Raw genomic sequence first — 21,240 nt, forward strand, 5'->3', positions numbered from 1 at the left:
AGGGTCCGTGTTGGTTTTTCACGTGTATGTTACATGTTAGATGGTTGCTCTGAAACTTGTGGGTTGAATTGATCAGATAACATAGACAGGAGACTTTTTGAGATATTCTAAGCAAGAGCTAGCTTTGCCTGAAGTCAAGACACAACAGTGGGTATACAAAAAGGGGGTGGGTAGGAAAGACAATTCTGTAATAAAATGTACAAGACATAGAAATTGAGTTAAGGGGGAAAGAAACTTTCAGAGCAAAAAGTTAAGAAGAGAACTCGTGGCCAGGGAGGTGTGAATCTCATGAGGTCAGTTTTCAGGAACATCTTCATTGCTGTTTTTTAAAGCAACTTCTAGAGTGAGTGATAACTGTATTTTCCTTGCAGGCTAAGGGATGAGTCCATATTAACCAAAGAAGTGTTATATTATGCAGAGTCTACAGAATTGTGTTTATGATGGCAAAACAGGGTCAATGATACTTTAAAAGGAAATTATAAAGTTTAATCGAGCATCATATTGATATTGAGATATCTAATGGCTTCAATCCTTACTAAGCACCACTAATAAAAGCCATGGTGTGGTAAACATTATTGCTATAATAAAGAGTGGATGACACTTTATCCTTTTCATTTCTGTTGACTAAGAAGGGTAGAATATGATTTTCCCTTAAAAAAAAAAAAGCAGAAATACAAGCATGTTTTTAAAAGTAAGTATTTTTCAAAAGGCTCCTGACTCCTCTCCCAAAATTGGATTTCTTTTGGTAAGCAAGGAAAGGTAAATGAATACTAAGTATAACTCCAGCATTGTGCGCCACAGCTTGTCATATGCTAGCATCTGTGATTTGCATATAGTACTTAAAAAACATTTGGTTCTATACTAATCTTTATTTTACAGATAAGAAAATTTAGGGTTAGATAATTTAAGTAACTTCTTCTCGGAATTAAACAGTTGGTGAGAATTTCTGGTTGAAGACAGCTGCGGTGGGAATGGTAAAGGGCAAATGGATGAATTCAACTTACATGTTAGAACCAAACAGCCTTGGTAATTGATTGCATAAGGAAATGGAGTAGATTTTTGGCCAGCGGTTACCTAGGCTGGTTCCAGCCATCTAGGATGGTTCCAAATGAGGTATAACATTGTACCATTTTCTGGCATAGGAAACATCTGAGGGATGTTTATGGGAGGGAAGGTGATGAGATTGAGCTTGGGTGTGCTGTCTGACATGAGTATGAGATATGCAAGGGGATAGATTTAATTAGACTGTGATTATAAGGATTAGGAGGCTTGGAAGACAGGAATGGACTGGAGAGAGTCATTTTGTAGTCATCAGTTATGAATTAATCATGAAAGACATGGATGAGTGTATCATATTGCCCAAAGAGCATGTGTAGAATAGAAGATAAAAGGGCTATGTGTGACACCCAAGGGAACAGCAGCCTTTCAGGGAAAAGCAGAGTGGAGCCCTGAGAAGAGATGATAAGTGTCCAGGAAAGCGAAAATCCTCAGGGCACACATGATTTCATTTTAGACTTCAGTGATGTCATTTTTTTGTGAAACAGCTTTTACAGTATTGCATGTTATCTACATCTCTCCTCTGTCCTTAGTGTATTAAATGGCACATTTTGCATTTCCATTAGGAAAGGAGAAAAAAAAGAGAGAAAGGATTTCGTTGTAATTACCAGTGCATGATGTATGATTGACATGGGTATTTGTATACTTGTCCATAAATCTATAGGTAAGTTTTGACAGAAAGACTGGTGAAATCTTCAAAATGAGAAACATTAATCTTTTATATAATTCTGAGGTGAGAGTAGAAATGAGGGCCGAGTGAGACTATTATAGTTCTTTCTTGTACTACTACTTGTAACTGAAGAGTCACTCATAATTAGGAATGATAATAACTTTGAAAGTTTCATGCAAATGTATGCCTTAAAAAAGTGTAGCCCAAATAGTCTAAGTAGGAGAACTAATGTGAAATAAAAATTTCTTGGTTAACAGAAATGTCTGTCATGAAAATTTATACAGTTTTTGTAAAAAATAACTGCTCAGAGACTACATCTTCAACCAGAATGCAGTAGCCCATGTTTCTGTAGACTGTTTTATGACCATAGAGGTGTATGAGTTGATTTGTTTCTTTACTTTTACAAGTACTGTAACAAGTGTGGTCTATTACCTAGCCTAACGACAGTGTCAATAGGCTTTAAAGAAATCAAATGAAAGCAATATTAAAATAATCTTTGATGAATTTGTCATATGTTGATAAATCTTAACTCTATATTAATACAATATTAACCTGGAATAAACTTCCTAATTTTAATATAAGGTGGGATAAGAGTGTTTCAAAAGGTAGCTAATAATCACAGCTATGTTGAAAATGAAATCAGAAATTTTAAACAAATAATTGTTTGGAAAAATAGTGGCAATCTATTTAAAGTAGCTGTTCAATTAAGCAGTGTTAAAGTGCAAATTTTAAGTAGATTCTGATTTCAAACCTAGTGTCTGTTCAAATATTTTTAGCCTCAGAACAAAATTAATAATGTTTTCTCTTTTCAAATTAAGAAAAATAGAGCTTAAATATTTGGAGTGCTATGAAGCTGTGGCAGTTCTAGAATTTGTGATTGACCTAATCTGTAGTTATAAATTTGCAGTGCCATAGTTTTTATGTGCCCTATTTATTACTGTTTATTCTAATCTATGATTGAAGATTTTATATATAAAATACTTCAAAGCACCTCCAAAGAGTCTTCTTTAAAGTAGTTCTTTATAATATAGATCTCCCTGTTTTCATCCATATTGTAACTATAAAGGGAGTTTATTTTTACTTCTTTATGAGATAAAGGGGGGTATGGGTCTTCATGAACTTATTTCCATAACTTCTTCTCAAATAATTGTTAGAATTCTGTAGTCACACTGCCTTGCTTTAGGAATATATTTATTTTACTTAGATTTAACTTTATGGCCATTGAAAGAGCTATCTTATTTACAAAATGAGCAGTTTGTTCATTTATTTAACTTTGTGCTTGTGCTCAGTCATGTCTGACTCTATAATAATTTTTACGGTGGTGGTGGGAGAGGGGGAGGACTGATTATTGTCTACATCTTAAAATCTGATTTCTTTTATTTATTGTAGGTTTTATTGGGATTTAATAATGCTTATAATGATGGTTGGAAATCTGGTCATCATACCAGTTGGAATCACATTCTTTACAGAACAGACAACAACACCATGGATTATTTTCAATGTGGCTTCAGATACAGTTTTCCTTTTGGACTTGATCATGAATTTCAGGACTGGGACTGTCAATGAAGACAGTTCTGAAATCATCCTGGACCCTAAAGTGATCAAGATGAATTATTTAAAAAGCTGGTTTGTGGTTGACTTCATCTCATCAATCCCAGTGGATTATATCTTTCTCATTGTAGAAAAAGGAATGGATTCGGAAGTTTACAAGACAGCCAGGGCACTTCGCATTGTGAGGTTTACAAAAATTCTCAGTCTCTTGCGTTTATTACGACTTTCAAGGTTAATTAGATACATACATCAGTGGGAAGAGGTAAGACATATCTTTTCCTTTATATAAAGTTTCTATATCATGAGATTTTAAACTATGGTGGTTTTAAAATGAACAGCTATGCTATGTATAATGAGTTTTATGAAGTTCAAAAAGAAAAATTTCATTTTTTTTCTTTTTGGTACGTAAGTGATACATTTGCAACTTTAAAAGATATGGTCAAAAATTGAGTTTGAGTAAAGTAAAAAGTTAGAGATTGTAAAGCAGTTGTCTTATGCCAATTCAGATTTTTCTGAAGCAAATCTACTTTAATCAGAAAATTTTTATCTTAACCAGTGCAACTGCTCCTTCACCATGGGAGGTTGTTTTTATATACCATGTAATATTAATTTGTTTTATCTAACATATCAAGCACCATCTTTGACAAAATTGTAGGGTCCGATTGCTAGTTTGTATCATTAGTTCTGTGAAATAATGCGGAATATGTTTCCTCATATTGAAATTTCAGAGAATCATGCTTGAAGAAAAAAGATTCTTTTGCTTATTTCCAACTTGTATATATAAAGACATTTTAGTGTAATAATTTTACTCTGTTATTCTTTGTGTTATGGTTATTTATTATAGATTCTCTATACTAGATCATTTCATAATACTGAAGGGAAATTATTACATAGAAAACACAAATGATACAGTGAATAAAAACAGTAAATCTGGCCAATGTTTTGCTGAATAGGGCATCCATTGTTCTTAGGCAGTGGGCAGGACTTGAAAGGGCTTAGAAACTGGGTGGGACCTGAAAGGGCTTTGGAAACTGGAGTTTCTAAACATGTGAGTCCCATCGCCAAGCAAAGGAGGGTAAGTCCCTAATTTCAGAGTCTGCATATTAGTTTTTTTAATTTTCTTTTCCTTCTAAACACACCTTAAAAATTAATTATAACCTGAACTTTATTGTCTGCATAAAAATAAGGGTCAAAAAGGCCTCCAGAGTGACTAAACCTGCACCAAAGAAAGCAACACACTGACTAGGCATTAACTGCCACTTTACTTAGCTACAGAAATGCTTTTCAGGAGGAATTATATTTTGGGATTTAGGTTTAACAAGTCATAAAGTGAAACTTCTGTGAACATTAGCTCTGCTTTCTGTGAGACTGTGGCAGCGTTTTGTGTGTGCTTGTTGATGGCATTTTGGTTCCTAGGATTTCAGGAAATGACATGCAGCAATAAAACCCAGTATAAGACGCTGCTAAAAGGCATAAAAATGGATCATTCTTAAAATATGGATATGGATTACGTTTAAAATCAGATGAAGCTCATTTGAGAAACTGGATTCATCTTGTAATGTATCTCTATGTAGCACATTCCATCTAACATGTAATAAATGTTTGGTTCTCAAACATTATTATGCTAATGTTAATATCAAAGCAAGGTAATTATTGATAAAATAGCTAACATTTATTGATGGCTTATTATATGTCAAGTAATATATTTGATTCTTAACATGGATTAGTTCATCCAAGCTTCCTAACTTGCCCAGGTTCACAGAGTAGTAGATAGAACTGGGATTCTGACCTTGGCACTCTGACTCCAGATCCCAAGCTCTTAATCACAAAAAGTATATAGCTTCTCACTATAGCATATATTCTTTTAGTGATAAATAATTTAATATTATACCATTTTATATGTATAATAAAATATGTGGGAAACTTTTCTTAACTGAGCTTTGTGGTCCAAAATGTATGATTTGAATATTTGCCTCTTAAAGCATGATCATAAAATTATTTTAATGAGTAGCCTGTGAGAAGCAAAGTCACTGATATAAATACCCAGGCAATTAAAAATACAGTGGACAGTGTGACTATTTTCACTGTCTTATAGTTTGAACCCAATTACCCTAGAGAATGGCAGAAGGATGAACAGATGGCATTCTATCAGATAAAATGGCAGGCTACGTAGGCATAGATGAGCACGCTCCTGGACACTGTTGTCCTCTGGTTCCTGGCAGCGGTCAGAGGCACTTAGGTGTGTGTAACTCAATGGTGTTTTACAGATGCCATGATAGAATTCAAGAGCATTGGCTCATTGCCATCATCACTGTAAAATGAAATTTAATATGCCATTACAGACATTTGGTAACCAAACCCATTCAGGCTCGAGTTGTGAGTTGGCATAATCTTACTTATAAATAAATGACATTGATAGTTAAATGAACCATAAGTTTACTTCATGAAGAATGTTTTCTTGATTATATGATACCCCTGTATAATAGCACATATATCATGGATATTTAATATCTGTTTGTAATACTGTTAGAGGAAAAACACAGTAGTAATTAACCCCAAATTTATTACGGATTTATTATTTCATGATTGCATTACCTGTATGATTGAAACCAAAGTCACTGAACAACGTGAATGGTTCCAAATTAGTATATCTCTACCTAAGTTTTATAAATGCCACCAGGATGTGTTTACAAGTAGAAACACAACAAGTAATCAGGTTTCTCTCTGAGCATTTGGAATAAGAGTACAGAGGAAGATGTGGGTTCACCCACATGTCTTTGAGTTCTGAGCATTTTAGTACCAAGCTGGCTCATGCTAAATTCAGCAAATTTGGGGAGGTAATGTGTGAAGTCTGGAAGCTGCCACAGTTTGAAATGAATCATTCCCAAGGAAAGCGGCTGCCTTCTATAGGAAACTGCTTCCATCTTCAATGAAATTTTCCCCCCCCCCCCCCACCCCCGGGTCTGAATTAGTTCAACTGAAAAGCAACAAAAAGTGCCAAAGCCAGATAAACTCAAGATATATTGTGAATGAAATAGAGAAATGTTAAATTTTAGCCGTTATGTTACTAGCCTGCTAAACTTAAACATAGTGGCTAATATTGAAGAAAAGAGATAATTTGGCCAACTAATTTATGAAACATGGTGTTAGGGAGCATGGGGAGTTGTCTTCCAGAAGCAATGATAAAATCAATAGCTTTAGGGTGCAAAATTAAAGCTCTCTGACACTGTACTGAAACTTTATATGTATGGCCATGTGAGGTGAAGATCTGGGGTGATTGTTTAGATAAATCAGGTCAGAAAATTCCTTTTCCTATAATCTCCAGAAAATGGAATCTCTCTCAGTTTTGTATTTTGACTTAAAAAAAGCATCCCTTTAATTCAGCATTGTTCTTATTGTTGTATTTCAAGTGAAGTCAGTGACCCAGTCCAGAGTGCTGGTTTGCAACCTATCACAGAAAGATCTCATTCTCTGTGATCCTCCTAAAAGAGACATATGGTGAGGAAATCCTCCGAAATTAAATGGAATGTTATTAACAGTCTTGACATTCACCAGCCACTGAAGAGATAAACGGGTAGATTAAGAGCTTAGAAAATAGGAGATTATTTGGTTAGCAAAGGTGAAGAGTTCGAGGAACGTTGAATGTTACAGCTGCTGATCCCTGTTGTTTTATCAAAGGCAGATGACCCTTGAAATGATTAGATATTTTGGAAACAATAATTGAAAAGAGAAATATTAGTCTGCAATGGTTATCTGTTTGTAGGATTCAATGTCATAGAAAGTAGAAATTTTTCACGGGCAGTATAATACAGGTATGGTAAACACATGGAACTCCTATAATAACTAGGGCTTTGGAATACATACCTATAATATTTTATTTTTATTCCTCATTTACTATCCTCTCAACCATCTGGGTATAGATTTTAGACCTATCACAAGCAACATGCCTATTTTGAGGCAAGAAAGAGGGCTGTGGTTCTGATTTTCTTGTATGTCTATAGAAATTTCAGATGAATAATGTGTCTGGAATATTGCAATGCTCTTAGAGAAATCAGTATTAGATTTTTATGTTGGCTTAGAGGCAGATATATATACAAATTATGTTTAACAACAGGGCATTAATAAGGAAATGTATTCCACAGGGAGCTAATACAGACTGCAGTTCCTGTCTTTCATAATTTTAGCATTCTAATTGGTGTAGATTAGAAACTAACTCTTGTTATAATTATACCATGCATATTATAGCTCTTCCATTTTGTAGAAAGCACATAGAATTCTAAGACCTGCCATAAGCAAACACCATTGTTTTGATAAGCCTTCCCTCTGCTAGAATCTAGGGAGGCTCCCTGTTTGTGGTATCAGATCTGTGTTTCTTTGCTTGCCTTCAAGGCTCTCAGCGAACCATTTCCCCATCTCACCACTGTCACTTCCTATTTACACCAAACAGCTCTTTTCTGTTTGATTTTTAGTTTTATAATGCTTCTGGCAGAGAATGGATTTTTTTTTTTCCTGCATCTGCTAATTTTGCATGTGTCACAGCTCAGGTTTGGAAAGCCTTCCTTTCCTGAAGGATTATTCATTATTCATTTAATGCTCAAACACCTCTGAAAATATTCTGCATTGAGGGACTATGCTATAATGGTCAGTACTTTGACTCTGAACAGTTCTACTATCTCTGCTTGCATTTGTTCATGCTCATAGTCTGGTTGTGAATTCTCCTGTATGCATTTCTTTTCTTTACCTGGGCATAAACGTCTGTAGGGAACATCAGTGTCAACTTTTTGGCCTTGAATCTCCTTGTACCATAGTCCAGAGTTCTAAACACAATCGGTTGTCCAGGCATACCTATCCGCTGAACGCGTGACAGTCCTCCATGGTCTAAATTCATTAAATAATTGCAAAAGAAAATTAATTCTTCCCTCCCAAGCATATACGGAGTGCTTCTATATGCAGATGCTACACATAAGAATACAAAGCATACCCCAGCTTTGTAGAAAAAAGAGACATGTGAGAAAATAATCACAGATGGTGTGGTAAGTGATGGCATCAAAGAGGGAGTGAACAATTACAGCTGATTTTTTTGCAGAAGAAAGCTTCAGTTCAGTTCAGTTCAGTTCAGTCGCTCAGTCGTGTCCGACTCTGTGCGACCTCATGAATCCCAGCACTCCAGGCCTCCCTGTCCATCACCAACTCCCGGAGTTCACTCAGACTCACGTCCATCGAGTCAGTGATGCCATCCAGCCATCTCATCCTCTGCCGTCCCCTTCTCTTCCTGCCCCCAATCCCTCCCAGCATCAGTCTTTTCCAATGAGTCAACTCTTCTGATGAGGTGGCCAAAGTACTGAAGTTTCAGCTTCAGCATCATTCCCTCCAAAGAAATCCCAGGGCTGACCTCCTTCAGAATGGACTGGTTGGATCTCTTTGCAGGGATACTCAAAACTGAGTTTTGAAGCTGGAGCCTGGATTACCGAGATGAGAAACATGGGACAGAGGAGTGCAGTCAGTGGGACATGAAGCACAAGCAGTCAGCACAGTTCTGCATCTCCAGAGTCTGGGTTGCAAAGGCAGTGATTTGGGAGGTATAGGCAGGAATTTGTGCTGAGGACCAACTCAACCAGTAAGGTGTCATTGAGGCTTTAGAGGCAGGGAGTTTGCATTTTAAAATGCTGCAGAGTGAAGAGGACTGGAGACAACTGAGGCTAGAACTAATAATATCAGTTAAGAGAGAGATTTATCACACAGTTGCATTTTTTATATATAGCCAGCATCAGGCAGGATGCTTTTTAGATAGTTAAAAGGAGGTTTATCTTTGCCAAATATTCTTGCCACTGAAATATTTATATCAAATAAAATATGATAAGACCTTACATGAGTTGTAGTGTTCTACAATTTAAGTATTAATATTTGATGTAGTTAATAATCATTAATATAATAATAACAGTATGTTTATATACTTTTATTATTGATACAATTATACTTGAGATTTTTATTTCATACCACCAGAAACATGGTGGTGTAAAATGGATCTTATGCTCAAAATTAGCACTTATGGATGTTTATTCAAATTGTACCTTCTATTTTCTATTTATTCTAGGGAGAAATACTCAAAGTGACTTGCTTATGCCTACAACCTTAAATTCTAATATTTTAATCTTAGGAAATGAGATACATGGAAATTATTTGAAATATTTAAATTGATATATGCCTATAATATTTATAAGTATGAGATTCATTATGTCATCTTTCTCAGATTAGTGCATCAACTAACAAAAATATTATTGTGTTTGTGTGAGTTGCCAAATATTTTTTGCAGGCAGATATTGATTCTGCTGAAGACCACTAGGTGTCCTCTATTGGTTGTTTTACTTCAGGGTTCTATATTTGTAAATAGCAAAACTATCTTCTCTTGAAATTATTCATTTATACTTAGAATCACCTAATTACTTGTCTATTTATGTTTAGATAAAATGCATGGCAGTGGATATTCACATATGTAAAGATGATTTCTCTGTATTTATACTTTCTCCTCAGGTTAAAAAAAGAGTTTGTTTGTTCTCTAAAAATAATTATTTCAAGAGAATTGTTTTCAACGTTACCGTATATTTTTTAAGAGGATATTTTAGCAGATCCTCTGGAGTTCTAAAGTACTGTATGATGAGTTCTATTTGGATAGGCAGTATTATTAAGTCTAGACAAATAAAAAGAAGTTGATGAAGTATGTGTTGGTGTATGTATATGTGTGTGTGTTAAGGGTGAGATATATGCTTTTATGAATGCTTTTTGGCTAGAACCCTGAAGCTAATATGTATAATACTGATGCTTTTGATATGGAAATATCAGTTTAATGCTAAAATATAAGATCAATTTTGAAATGTCCAGGGTCCTATTTTAAGATTAAAATATCAGAATTTCTTAACGCCCCATCATTGCCCAATCTGTGTTCCCATTTTGCATGTGTTTGTATGCTCCCATTGCTATATGTTGATAACTAGACTTGTAACCCAAACTTCCAAATTATGTATCCCTAAGTTTGAGTGAACTCCGAGAGGTGGTGATGGACAGGCAGGCCTGGCGTGCTGCAATTCTTGGGGTCACAAAGAGTTGGACAAGACTGAGCAACTGAACTGAACTGAACTCAAAATTTACATGAGATAAAAATATAAAATAAAATATATAAAAATATCTCATGAACCCCTCAAGCTCAGTATGTCCATTTCTGCTTCAGGTCTCCTCCATCTCTCATTTCTTGTTTCTCAATTCAGAAATCCAAGAGGTATCCTTGACTTCTCTGCTTCCATTCTCCGTAGTTAACAGTAACCAAGTTCTCCTGGTTCTGCTTCTTGGAATGTGGTCTGAATTCTAATATTCCTTCACTCAGTCCTCTCTGTCACCATCCTAGTCCAAGCCAACATCAGTCATTTCTTATTTGCATTTTCATAGTAGAGTCATTATTAGGTTTAGTCATTATTAGGTCCTCCAGGGGCCTCAAAAGTGATATTTTTGAAGAGCATATTTTACCATATCTTCCACCTGCTGAAAATATTTCTATGACAATTCCATAATTCAAGATCCTTTGAAATCTGAGTCTTCCCCACATCAGCCTGGAAAACTACTTTCTCATTGATTTTTAACTAGGCTGAACATATTTATGTTTATCATATATGCTTTTTTAAGGCCTTTACAAGTGTTCACTTTTTCTAGAACTTTGTTCCTTTGGCCAACACCAATTCGTCCATCACATTTTGTTCCTTTGACTTTGGCTTTAAGTTAAGATACCCTAAGGTGGAATTAGTGAATTTCTCAGGGAGCGTTATTTCCATCTGTAATGTGCTGGCATACCCCTATGCTTTTTGCTTTCATTCTTCACCTTTGTAATTTCTCTTAAACCTTGCCTTCCCAACTATATAGTAAACTGCAGAAGGGCAGAAACCACAGACTTCATGTGTTTTTAGCTGCTGGCTTCATGTCTGGAAAATAATGGGGCACAAGAGTACTTACTAAATGAGTTAAATTATGACCTCAAGGGAATTTCAATTCAGCAAATGTAAACAAACATAAGAAAAACAGTAGAGTGTCTTAAATCTAAAACTGGAGATTTTTATAGAAGAAAAACAAAACCGAAGATGTTCTGTGAGAGTGTGATAGAGGGTAGAGGAGAAGCTCCAAATTAAGTAAGGCATCCTGATAAAATTGGCCACTTTGGAAAACCCAGCTTGAAAGTATATGTCCTTCCAAATGGGATAGGCCTGGGAAATATTCCAAGAGAATTGAGAAATCATGGATGAATTCAATCTAGCTCATCATTTATGGGGATAATAATGATTTTCTGCTCAGTCTCTCAGAAGGGCTTTGAGGTTCAAATGATATGTTACTGTTGAACATACTTAGAGACTCTAAGGTTTATAGAAATGTGCATTATTGTTATCATAAAAGTCCCCGCTAGTTTAAAATCAGTAAAATTTCAACAGAGAGTTCAGTAGTGTGCTTACTGCTTTTCCAAGTACTGGCAGCACTATAAATACATTATTTCTTTCCAATATATACCTAGTAAAAATTTGCAGCAGTAAATGAATCAGGCTAATTTAGGACAAAGCACATTCAGCCTTCCATTTCTCCAGAATTTCTGGAGAACTGTCTCAGTTTTCTGTTTCACTGTGTATGTCGACACAGCATGTATTACTTCTACTGCTATTTTAGATTCATCTGGGTGCTGTTAGAGTGCAAACTGGGATGCGGTTGTTTCCTGAGTAGTGGATCCAAAATTTGTAATGTGATTCTGTTTTAAACTTGAATTCTAGTTCAACTGCCAGAGTGTTTCATAAAAACACCTTGCTGTAGATTGTGTTACTTTAATTATCTGGGTAATGATCTTAGCTGAACAGGTCACTTTGCTTAGCCTTGTATTCTGTGATGCACGTATTTACCAAAGGGGAGATGTGAAGAGACATGACATGATTGGAAAATGGTACAGTGAAACCCGAGAATGTTTTGTTGTTACAAATAATGAGGCGAAATTAAGCTGATCTCTGAAGGGAATGTTAAAAGTAATTATCTACCCATAGACGGAAAACATGTGCTTTTTATTGTCAGTTTCTGACAAATCAGTCTTTTACTTTAGTCAGATACAACGTCAAAGTGTTTTTTATTAATTAGAAATATTTTAGAAAACAAAGTTATGCTCGCATTATGTCAAAAGTAGTAGTTGATTCAGATTTCACTGGACAAACCATAGTTTTGAAATATATGAGAAATTGTCACAGAAAGTCACTTTTATAAGATATTATTACTGTGTTATGAAGCCTCTAGAATAAATAAAATTAGAGCCCTTGAATTGTACTGAGCAATGGATGAGCAAGACCTACTTTGACTTTTCTTTCTATCTTGCTGATGTATGCACTTTAGATTTTGTGTTAGAGAAGTCATGTCTTAGTGTGAAAGGGAAATACATTTGGTTGGTTATGTAATTCTGGTGGCTATTTTGAGTTAAGTCTGCCATTTAGGCCATATTAAAAAAAAAAAAAGACAAAATCTTTTTCTTATTGCATCTTAAAGTGAAAGTAGACATTGAGTAAGGATTCTAGAAACTAGTCCCAGGATTCATATTATTTAAAGCAGTTGTGAAGGAAGAAAATACTAGCTATTTTGAGATAATCATTATCTGTCAGGAGTGGTGGACTCAAAATGGTTTCCATTAAGGATGGTGATGCTTCCCTCGTGGCTCAGACGGTAAAGCGTCTGCCTGCAATGCAGGAGACCAGGGTTCTATCCCTGGGTTGGGAAGATCCCCTGGAGAAGGAAATGGCAATCCACTCCAGTATTCTTGCCTGGAAAATCCCATGGATGGAGGAGCCTGGTGGGCTACAGTCCATGGGGTAGCAAAGAGTCGGACACGACTGAGTGACTTCACATTATCATCATCAAGGTTGGTCATCAGTGGGAATATTTGCAATGATATGCAGATTATTCCAATGTGCTGCATTTTTTGTTGTTACTGGTGTGGGATATGAGCTGAGTAAGCATATGAAACAAAAGAAATTCAGCTGAATGGAGATGAAAATCAAGATTACCTTGCGCAAGTCGTTTCTAGACACTTATATCATGGGAAAAAAATGAAGATAACAGCTTCTACTTAGGTCATATGGTTGTTTTAATAATCAAAAAGAACATTCATGTGAAAATGCTTTGTAAACTCTAAAACTGAAAATGTAAAGAGAATAGTAATGTACTATATAATTAGATAGTCATATTATTTTACTATTTTTTCCCACAGTCTCTCTCTCTAAAAAAAAGAAATTCCTATCTTCCTCAATATTTGACATCATACCAGAGCATAAGGGGGGAATTTGAATTGTGATAGAGTGTAAAATCTAATGTAGATAGACTGAGAATCCAAGAGTTGTTAACTCTCTAATAATATCTAATCGAAGTGTTTGGGGAATCAACTAATTTTGTGGAGGCTGCACTCTCTTTAGTATGGGAAGCAGTTCTTCACTGTGTAAAAATATTAATCTCTTGATACAGATAAATGTTCAGAGCAATTCCTTCCAACTGACTGACACTGAATCACAAGCATTCAAGTTCACAGATTTTTATAATACTGTGAAATTAAAAATGCTTCTCCAATTTTAGTCAATATGAAATACAAACTTAGATAGTCCTTAATCTGGTGGAGGATTACGCCTTTTCCCTGGCACGTTTGTTGTGGAAGCAGAATAATTTTCTAACGACAATAATTAGCTGTTGTGCAGTCACTAAGTCGTATGACTCTGCAATCCTACGGACTACAGAATGTCAGGCTCCCCTGTATTTGTTAGAAAAGAGTTATTGAAGAATTTCTGCCAATAGAGTTATAATATATATATTAGAATAATACTAGAATGTGAATGGATTCAAAAGTTATATGTGTATTTATTACTGACACGCAAAGCCAAGTTATGTATAGTGAACTCTGCAAGTTTTAAGTGACTAGTTTTCTGTTTCCAGACGTACTTTGGGAATTGTGACATTAATGACTAAAATTTAACCATTGGGGAATGATTCATTTTTGTTCCTTCAAGAATATTTTATAGAACTTCAAATAAGTAGTTTAAGCCATTACCAGGTAATATTTTAGTAGGCTCTTGGTTGTCAGGTAGTGAGAAAAATTCTCAAGTTGATGAATAATTCTTAAAAAAAATAGGTGTATGAATATGAATTTTGTGACTTGAATGAGAGGTGCATTTTCATGAGAGGGGTTCTCCCTCATGTGAGAAGTTTAGTTGGGCTGCAGGGGAGAAAGACAATAGAAAGCGATTGGAAAGAAAAAAAAAAACAGTTTTGCTGAAGTCTTTCCTTGTTGCCAAATTACCAGTTTTTGCCTAGTGTTGGAGATAAATGCAGAGAAGGCAATGGCATCCCACTCCAGCACTCTTGCCTGGAAAATCCCATGAGTGGAGGAGCCTTGTGGGCTGCCATCTCTGGGGTCGCACAGAGTCGGACACGACTGAAGCCACTTGCAGCAGCAGCAGCAGCAGGAGATAAATGTGTTAATGTTTCCAAGTCTTATTGCTGGGAATTTTACCAACTAAATCATCCATCCCCCTTTCCATTTAGTTGACTTGTTATTTCTGATGTTCCAAAAATCTCCTGTGTCTTGAAATTAGAAGATGACTCTGTGGTTTCAGATGAAAAGATTTTTAGTTAGCACATGTCCTAGAAACATTCTACTGTTTTTGAAAGAATTCTATTTAGTAGCACATTTCTTAAGTGTATGATTCTGTACTTCCAATTAAACATTGTGAGTGTAATCACATACTAACCATTCTAAAAAAAATAAGAGACTATATAATTAAATACTTTGCTGATTTCTCATTTGTGAACTTCATATTTTTATATTATTATCAGATGTAGTATGTAATATAAGTCAATTGGCTACCAACCAGATGCTGAGTACTCTACTACATACAGGAATAGAAAAATGGATAATCAACGACTTTTGCTAAATAAGATTTTTGTAATCTAGTGGAAGAATTAGAAAAGGAAATAAACAAGGAAATATCTATTAGAAATTGTTGAATGGGATATTCTGAGTAAAATTGTAAGACAGCATCTCGGGCACAAAGAACTCCACAGTCAATTCACTAAGTCTGCTGAAGGAGCAGGAGTGGGGAGTGTTGGTGTCTGAGTTAGATATCTATCCTCCTTTGATTAATAAGTGGAAATAGAGCTGTAAAATGCCATGCCATTTAAAATTTGTTGAGTTTTACAGGCAGTAAAAGCAATTTTATTTATTAATAAACTAATATCAATACTGTGTTGAGATTGCAAAATTACTTCCCATTACTGGACTATGAAATATTTTCATAACATTCAAACTGTACACATTTATGAAAGATTTATAAATGTAGAGAACTTTTTAGGAAGCAAAAAGAACATTATACTTAAATTTCATACATAGCATTATAAACTCTTTAATTAGTGAGAAAATTTAACAGAAAGAACCTAGTTTCTGACTCATTTACCCTCTTGTTCTCTTTTCTATAGTATGGATGCTTTTGCACAGACTCCTAACTAGAAAATGTTAATATGCAAGATTGAACATATCAAAATTAATTTTTTTTTACTCCATGTGGATTTTCAGATGATAATTTATTTTATTCAGTTATTTTATTTGATGTGGAGAGGAAATGCTTCAGGTTAAAAATACAATTTAAATGTGAAAAAATTTCACAGCTATTTATAAACATTTTTTCCCAAATTATGCTGCTAACAGTTTCTTAAAGGAAAGAAACATAATAATTTCCTCATAGTTCAGTCATGTAAGCATGTTTTCATTAGCAAAAAACAATCAAGATGTCCTCAGATTTGGGAGAGGATTTCCTTAGAAGTGTTTCCCTCATGCTCTGAGATTTTAGAAATCATATTCAGTATTCCCCAGTGTGTGGTCTCTGAGTTATTAATGGTTTTATGGAGGCAATTTTTTTTTTTTAATGTTGAGATGTTATCGCTTGGCCCTAGATATCTTAGCAGCTTCTTATAGAGTCTTAGTGGAGAATTCAATGATTCGCCTCAAAGGGAAGTATATATATATATAACTTTCTATGATTCTTTGGCCAAAATCTGTCACATAACCTCACCTAGCCACCAGAAGTCAAGAAGAGCAATCTTACTTTGCACATGGGAGGCAATGAGCTGGAGCTATTTGCATATTAGTATTGCTTAGGGAGTCGGAAGAGCTGAGAGATAGAGACAGAATAGTCTGGAATGGCCTATGGCTAACTTGCATATAAACTTGGATCTGTTATATTAAAAATAAAATTGTGAGTCTACTTGATCATCCAGTTTTTCTTTCAACAATATTTCCGGTCTTAGATAAACAACCTTTTAGGTAGTGAATAATGCCATTATGGAGAAAACATGTTGTGTGATCACTCACCTACAGCCAGACATGCTGGAGTGTGAAGTCAAGTGAGCATTCATTAGGAAGCATTACTATGAACAAAGCTAGTGGAGGTGATGGAATTCCAGCTGAGTTATTTCAAATCCTAAAAGATGATGTTGTTAAAGTGCTGCACTCATTATGTCAGCAAATTTGGAAAACTCAACAGTGGTCACAAGACTTGAAAAGGTCAGTGTTCATTCCAATCCCAAAGAAAAGCAATGCCAAAAAATGTTCCAAATACTGTACAATTGCGCTCATTTCACATGCTAGCCAGGTTATGCTCAAAATCCTTCAAGCTAGGCTTTAGCAGCACTTGATCTGGAGAACTTCCAGATGTACATAGTAGGATTGTTATGTCCTCTTGATGAATTACTCTCTTGAGCACCATAAAATGACCCTTTTTATCTCTGATATATACTTTGACATTAATATAGCCATTCCATCTTTATATGATTAATATTTGTATGGTATATATTTTTCCATGTTTTATTTTCAATCTGTTTTTACTTTAAAGAGAATGTTTTGTGTACAATTTTGAATCTTAATTTTCCCCAATTCTCTCCCCTTTTTATATTTAGTATTTTGTATGACTCTGATCTCAACTACTGAATTAGTGACTATTGTGTGTTAATGTTAGTTGCTCAGTCATGCCTGATTCTTTACGACCCTGTGAACTGTAGCCCATCAGGTTCCTCTGTCCAGGGAGTTTTCCAGGAAAGAATACTGGAGTGGGTTGCCATTCCCTCCACCAGAATTAGAAACTATACTTCAGTACTTTTCCCAATACTTGTTCTGAGGTTTACAGTATATATATTTAGATTATCACAGTCTACATTCACAAAATATTATATATTTTTACATTTGGGCTGAGAAATTTAAAACAGTATATTTTCATTGTCTCCTTGCTGGCCTTTGTGCTGTTTTTTTCATATAATTTATCTCTATGTTTGTTATCAATGCCCAAATACATTGAAATTATTTTTGTTCCAAACAGATAATTATATTTTAAAATATTTTTTTAATGAATTTTAAAATGCCTATTTTATGACTTCTCTTGCCATTGCCTTGTGTAGATCCAAATTTCCATCTGGTATCATTTTCCTTCTCTGTGGCAGAACTTTCATTTCTTGTAGTGCTCATCTACCATTGATGAATTTTCTTAACATTCATATGCCTGATAGTCATTATTTGTCTTGATATTTGAAGAGTATTTTTTCTGCATAAAGGAGTCTAAGGAGATTTTTTTTTCTCTTAGTACTATGAAGATATTAGTTAATTTTTTTTCCTGCATACATTGTTTCTGATGTCTGATGTCACTTTTTTCTTTGTTCTACTGTGTGTAATAAGACTTTTTCCTCCAGCTGGTTTTAAGATTTTCTCTTTAGCTTTGCTGTTCAACAATTTGATTTTTAAGTGATTTAATATGGTTTTCCTCATGTTTCTTCTGCTTGATATTTGTTGAGTGCCTTTGATCTGTGTGTTTATTGTTTTCATAAATTTGTAAAAATGTCGGCCATTATTTCTTCATAGAGTTTCTGTTTCCTCTACCCTTTTTTGAGAAAATTTCCTGGTTTTTGTGGTGACTTCACATGCATGTCCTGGGCTCAAAGACTCATTGAAGGGTCCTTCTGCAGATCTTGGTGCTTTGCTCTGTACAGCTCCTTTGTCTCCGGTATTTTGACTCATAAGTTCCAGCTACCGTGACCTTCCTATCTCTATACTTTGTCTCTCAACTCCACAAGACCACTAAGCTCTATCTTGGTTTCTTTTAACTGTACTCTCCCATAGAACTCACTCGAGGCAGGGAGCTGGTGCTTCCCCTCTTCCAGGAGTTATTCTTCTGCATTGCCTGTGATCCAGTATCTGAAAACCATTATTTTCATAGTTTTTCAGGTTTTGTAGTTGGTTAAAGCAGGAAGGGAACCTGGTCCTTGTTATTCCATTTTGGTCAAAAACAGGATGATATGCCTTGTTTCAAAATTGAAAAAAATCATATTTTATATAGAGATTTTTTTTTCTTTTTTTTTAGTATTTTATTATTTATTTATTTATTTATTTATTTTTGTTTTTTATTATTTAACTTTTAAAATCTTTAATTCTTACATGCATTCCCAAACATGAACCCCCCTCCCACCTCCCTCCCCATAACATCTTTCTGGGTCATCCCCATGCACCAGCCCCAAGCATGCTGCATCCTGCGTCAGACATAGACTGGCGATTCAATTCACATGATAGTATACATGTTAGAATGGCATTCTCCCAAATCATCCCACCCTCTCCCTCTCCCTCTGAGTCCAAAAGTCCGTTATACACATCTGTGTCTCTTTCCCTGTCTTGCATACAGGGTCGTCATTGCCATCTTCCTAAATTCCATATATATGTGTTAGTATACTGTATTGGTGTTTTTCTTTCTGGCTTACTTCACTCTGTATAATCGGCTCCAGTTTCATCCATCTCATCATCATGGATTGGAAGAATCAATATAGTGAAAATGAGTATACTACCCAAAGCAATTTACAAATTCAATGCAATCCCTATCAAGCTACCAGCCACATTTTTCACAGAACTAGAACAAATAATTTCAAGATTTGTATGGAAATACATATAGAGAGATTTTTGATTTCAGAGATGGGTATGATATGTGTGTATGGTAAGTCACTTCAGTCATATCTGACTCTTTGCAACCCTATGGACCATAGCCTGCCAAGCTCCTCTGTCCATGGGATTCTCCAGGCAAGAGTACTGGAGTGGTTGCCGTTTCCTTCTTCAGGGGATTTTCCTGACCCAAGGATGGAACCTGTGTCTCTTAAGTTTTCTGCATTGGGAGGAGGGTTCTTTCCCATTAGTACTCTTGCCTGGAGAATCCCATGGACAGAGGAGCTTGGTGGGCTATGATCCATAAGCTTGCGAAGAGTCATCCTTCTTCCATCATTAACAGTATGTTTTTATGGATATAGGTGGGAATGTGCATACACAGTTTGTGCCTCTATGTAGAAAAATAAATGATGAACTCCTCTGAAAAGTTAAAGTATATGAGACTTCATCTCTGCAATTATTATAGATTTATCCATTAACAATTGGTTTGGTTACTTTCTTCTAGAGTAGCACATCTTCTTAAGCATTAAACTTTTCCTAACAAAGTATTATGGACATTTTCAAAGGTACAAACTTTGAAAGAATTTCACAGTGACTACTAACAATATTCACTACCTAGATTCTTTAACATCTTAGTACATTTTCTGTACCACATATTTATTCTTCTATTCATATACCATTTTTTTTTCTTTTGATATATTTCAAAGGTAACTGCAAGCCACAGTTTTTCAGTCTTCTTCCTCCAACTATTTTAGCATGCATCAAATGCTCCATCTTTAAGCTCTCAATTTTGTACATGTGCTATAACATATAAAATGCTTTTCCTGATATAGTATAGTTTATAGCATAACAAAAGTAAAAATGATCAGATAACATAAATAAAATTATGAACATTAAGTAACCTTGAAAAGTTCAAATATGCATTTTAGTAACAATGGTTCCACCATGATTATGTTTATCCAACAATCATACTTTCAACGCCTTTAGTTTCTTTAACCTTTAGTGATTTTTATGATTAAATTAGTGGGACTGTCTTTAGATTGGAACATATTCTTAGCATCCTTTCGGTCTTGGTTATTTCCCCTCTGGAAAGAAGAGGTTAAATTGGGTGATCTTGAATATCTTTTTTAGGCCTGGAATTCCCTGACCCTCATACTGCTCCTCCCAACTCCTCAGATGCACCCTGCTATGATTTGTGAAAGCAAGTAATTTGAATTTTTTTCAAACTAGTATTCTTTATGTCTGTATTCAAAATGTATTTAGTTGGAGGAGTAAGAAAATGATTTTCTACTAGTAAACATTCATTTCTTGCTTATTAACATATTTCTAGTCACCAAATATGTTTACAAAAATACAGAAAAAACTTTCGTGACTTTTCTATAGCTTAAAAAAAGTTTGCTTTACCTTTTGTGACTTTTTTCAAAGTAGATGATTTCTTGAGAGCATGTGAAAGGTTCACAGTGTAGAAAATAAAACACTAGTAGTGATAAATAGGGCTTCCCTAGTAGCTCAGCTGATGAATCCACCTGCAATGAGGAAGACCCTGGTTCGATTCCTGCGTTAGTAAGATCCCTTCTCCAAGGGATAGGCTAACCTCTCCAGTATTCTTGGGCTTCCCTGATGACTCAGACAGTAAAGAATCTGCCCGCAATCTGGGAGATCTGGGTTCAATCCCTGGGTAGGAAAGAGCCTCTGGAGGAGGGCATGGCAACCTACTCCAGTATTCTTGCCTAAAGAATCCCTATGGACAGAGGAGTCTGGCAGGCTATAGTCCATGGGGTCTCAGAAAATCAGATACGACTGAGTGACTAAGCAAAACACACAGCACAGTAACAAATATTCTCAATAAGTAGTGCCATGGCCTCTGTGATTCCAGTGTGAGCTTTCAGTGGTCTGCAAGCACATGTGTGCTATATATAAAATAATCACTTAATGTTAGGAAGACACT

General features: G+C 35.2%; 1 protein-coding gene across 1 annotated transcript in view; it reads left to right on the plus strand.

The window, feature by feature from the left end:
* HCN1 (hyperpolarization activated cyclic nucleotide gated potassium channel 1) overlaps positions 1-21,240 on the plus strand; it is a 452,456-nt gene that overhangs the window by 50,590 nt on the left and 380,626 nt on the right. The window contains exon 2 of the mRNA XM_015101304.4: positions 3,116-3,539. Within this exon, the coding sequence (XP_014956790.2) occupies positions 3,116-3,539 (424 nt within the window). The remainder of the gene's footprint in view (positions 1-3,115; positions 3,540-21,240) is intronic.

The sequence above is a fragment of the Ovis aries genome, chromosome 16 (genome assembly GCF_016772045.2).
Source record: "Ovis aries strain OAR_USU_Benz2616 breed Rambouillet chromosome 16, ARS-UI_Ramb_v3.0, whole genome shotgun sequence".
NCBI lineage: Eukaryota > Metazoa > Chordata > Mammalia > Artiodactyla > Bovidae > Ovis > Ovis aries.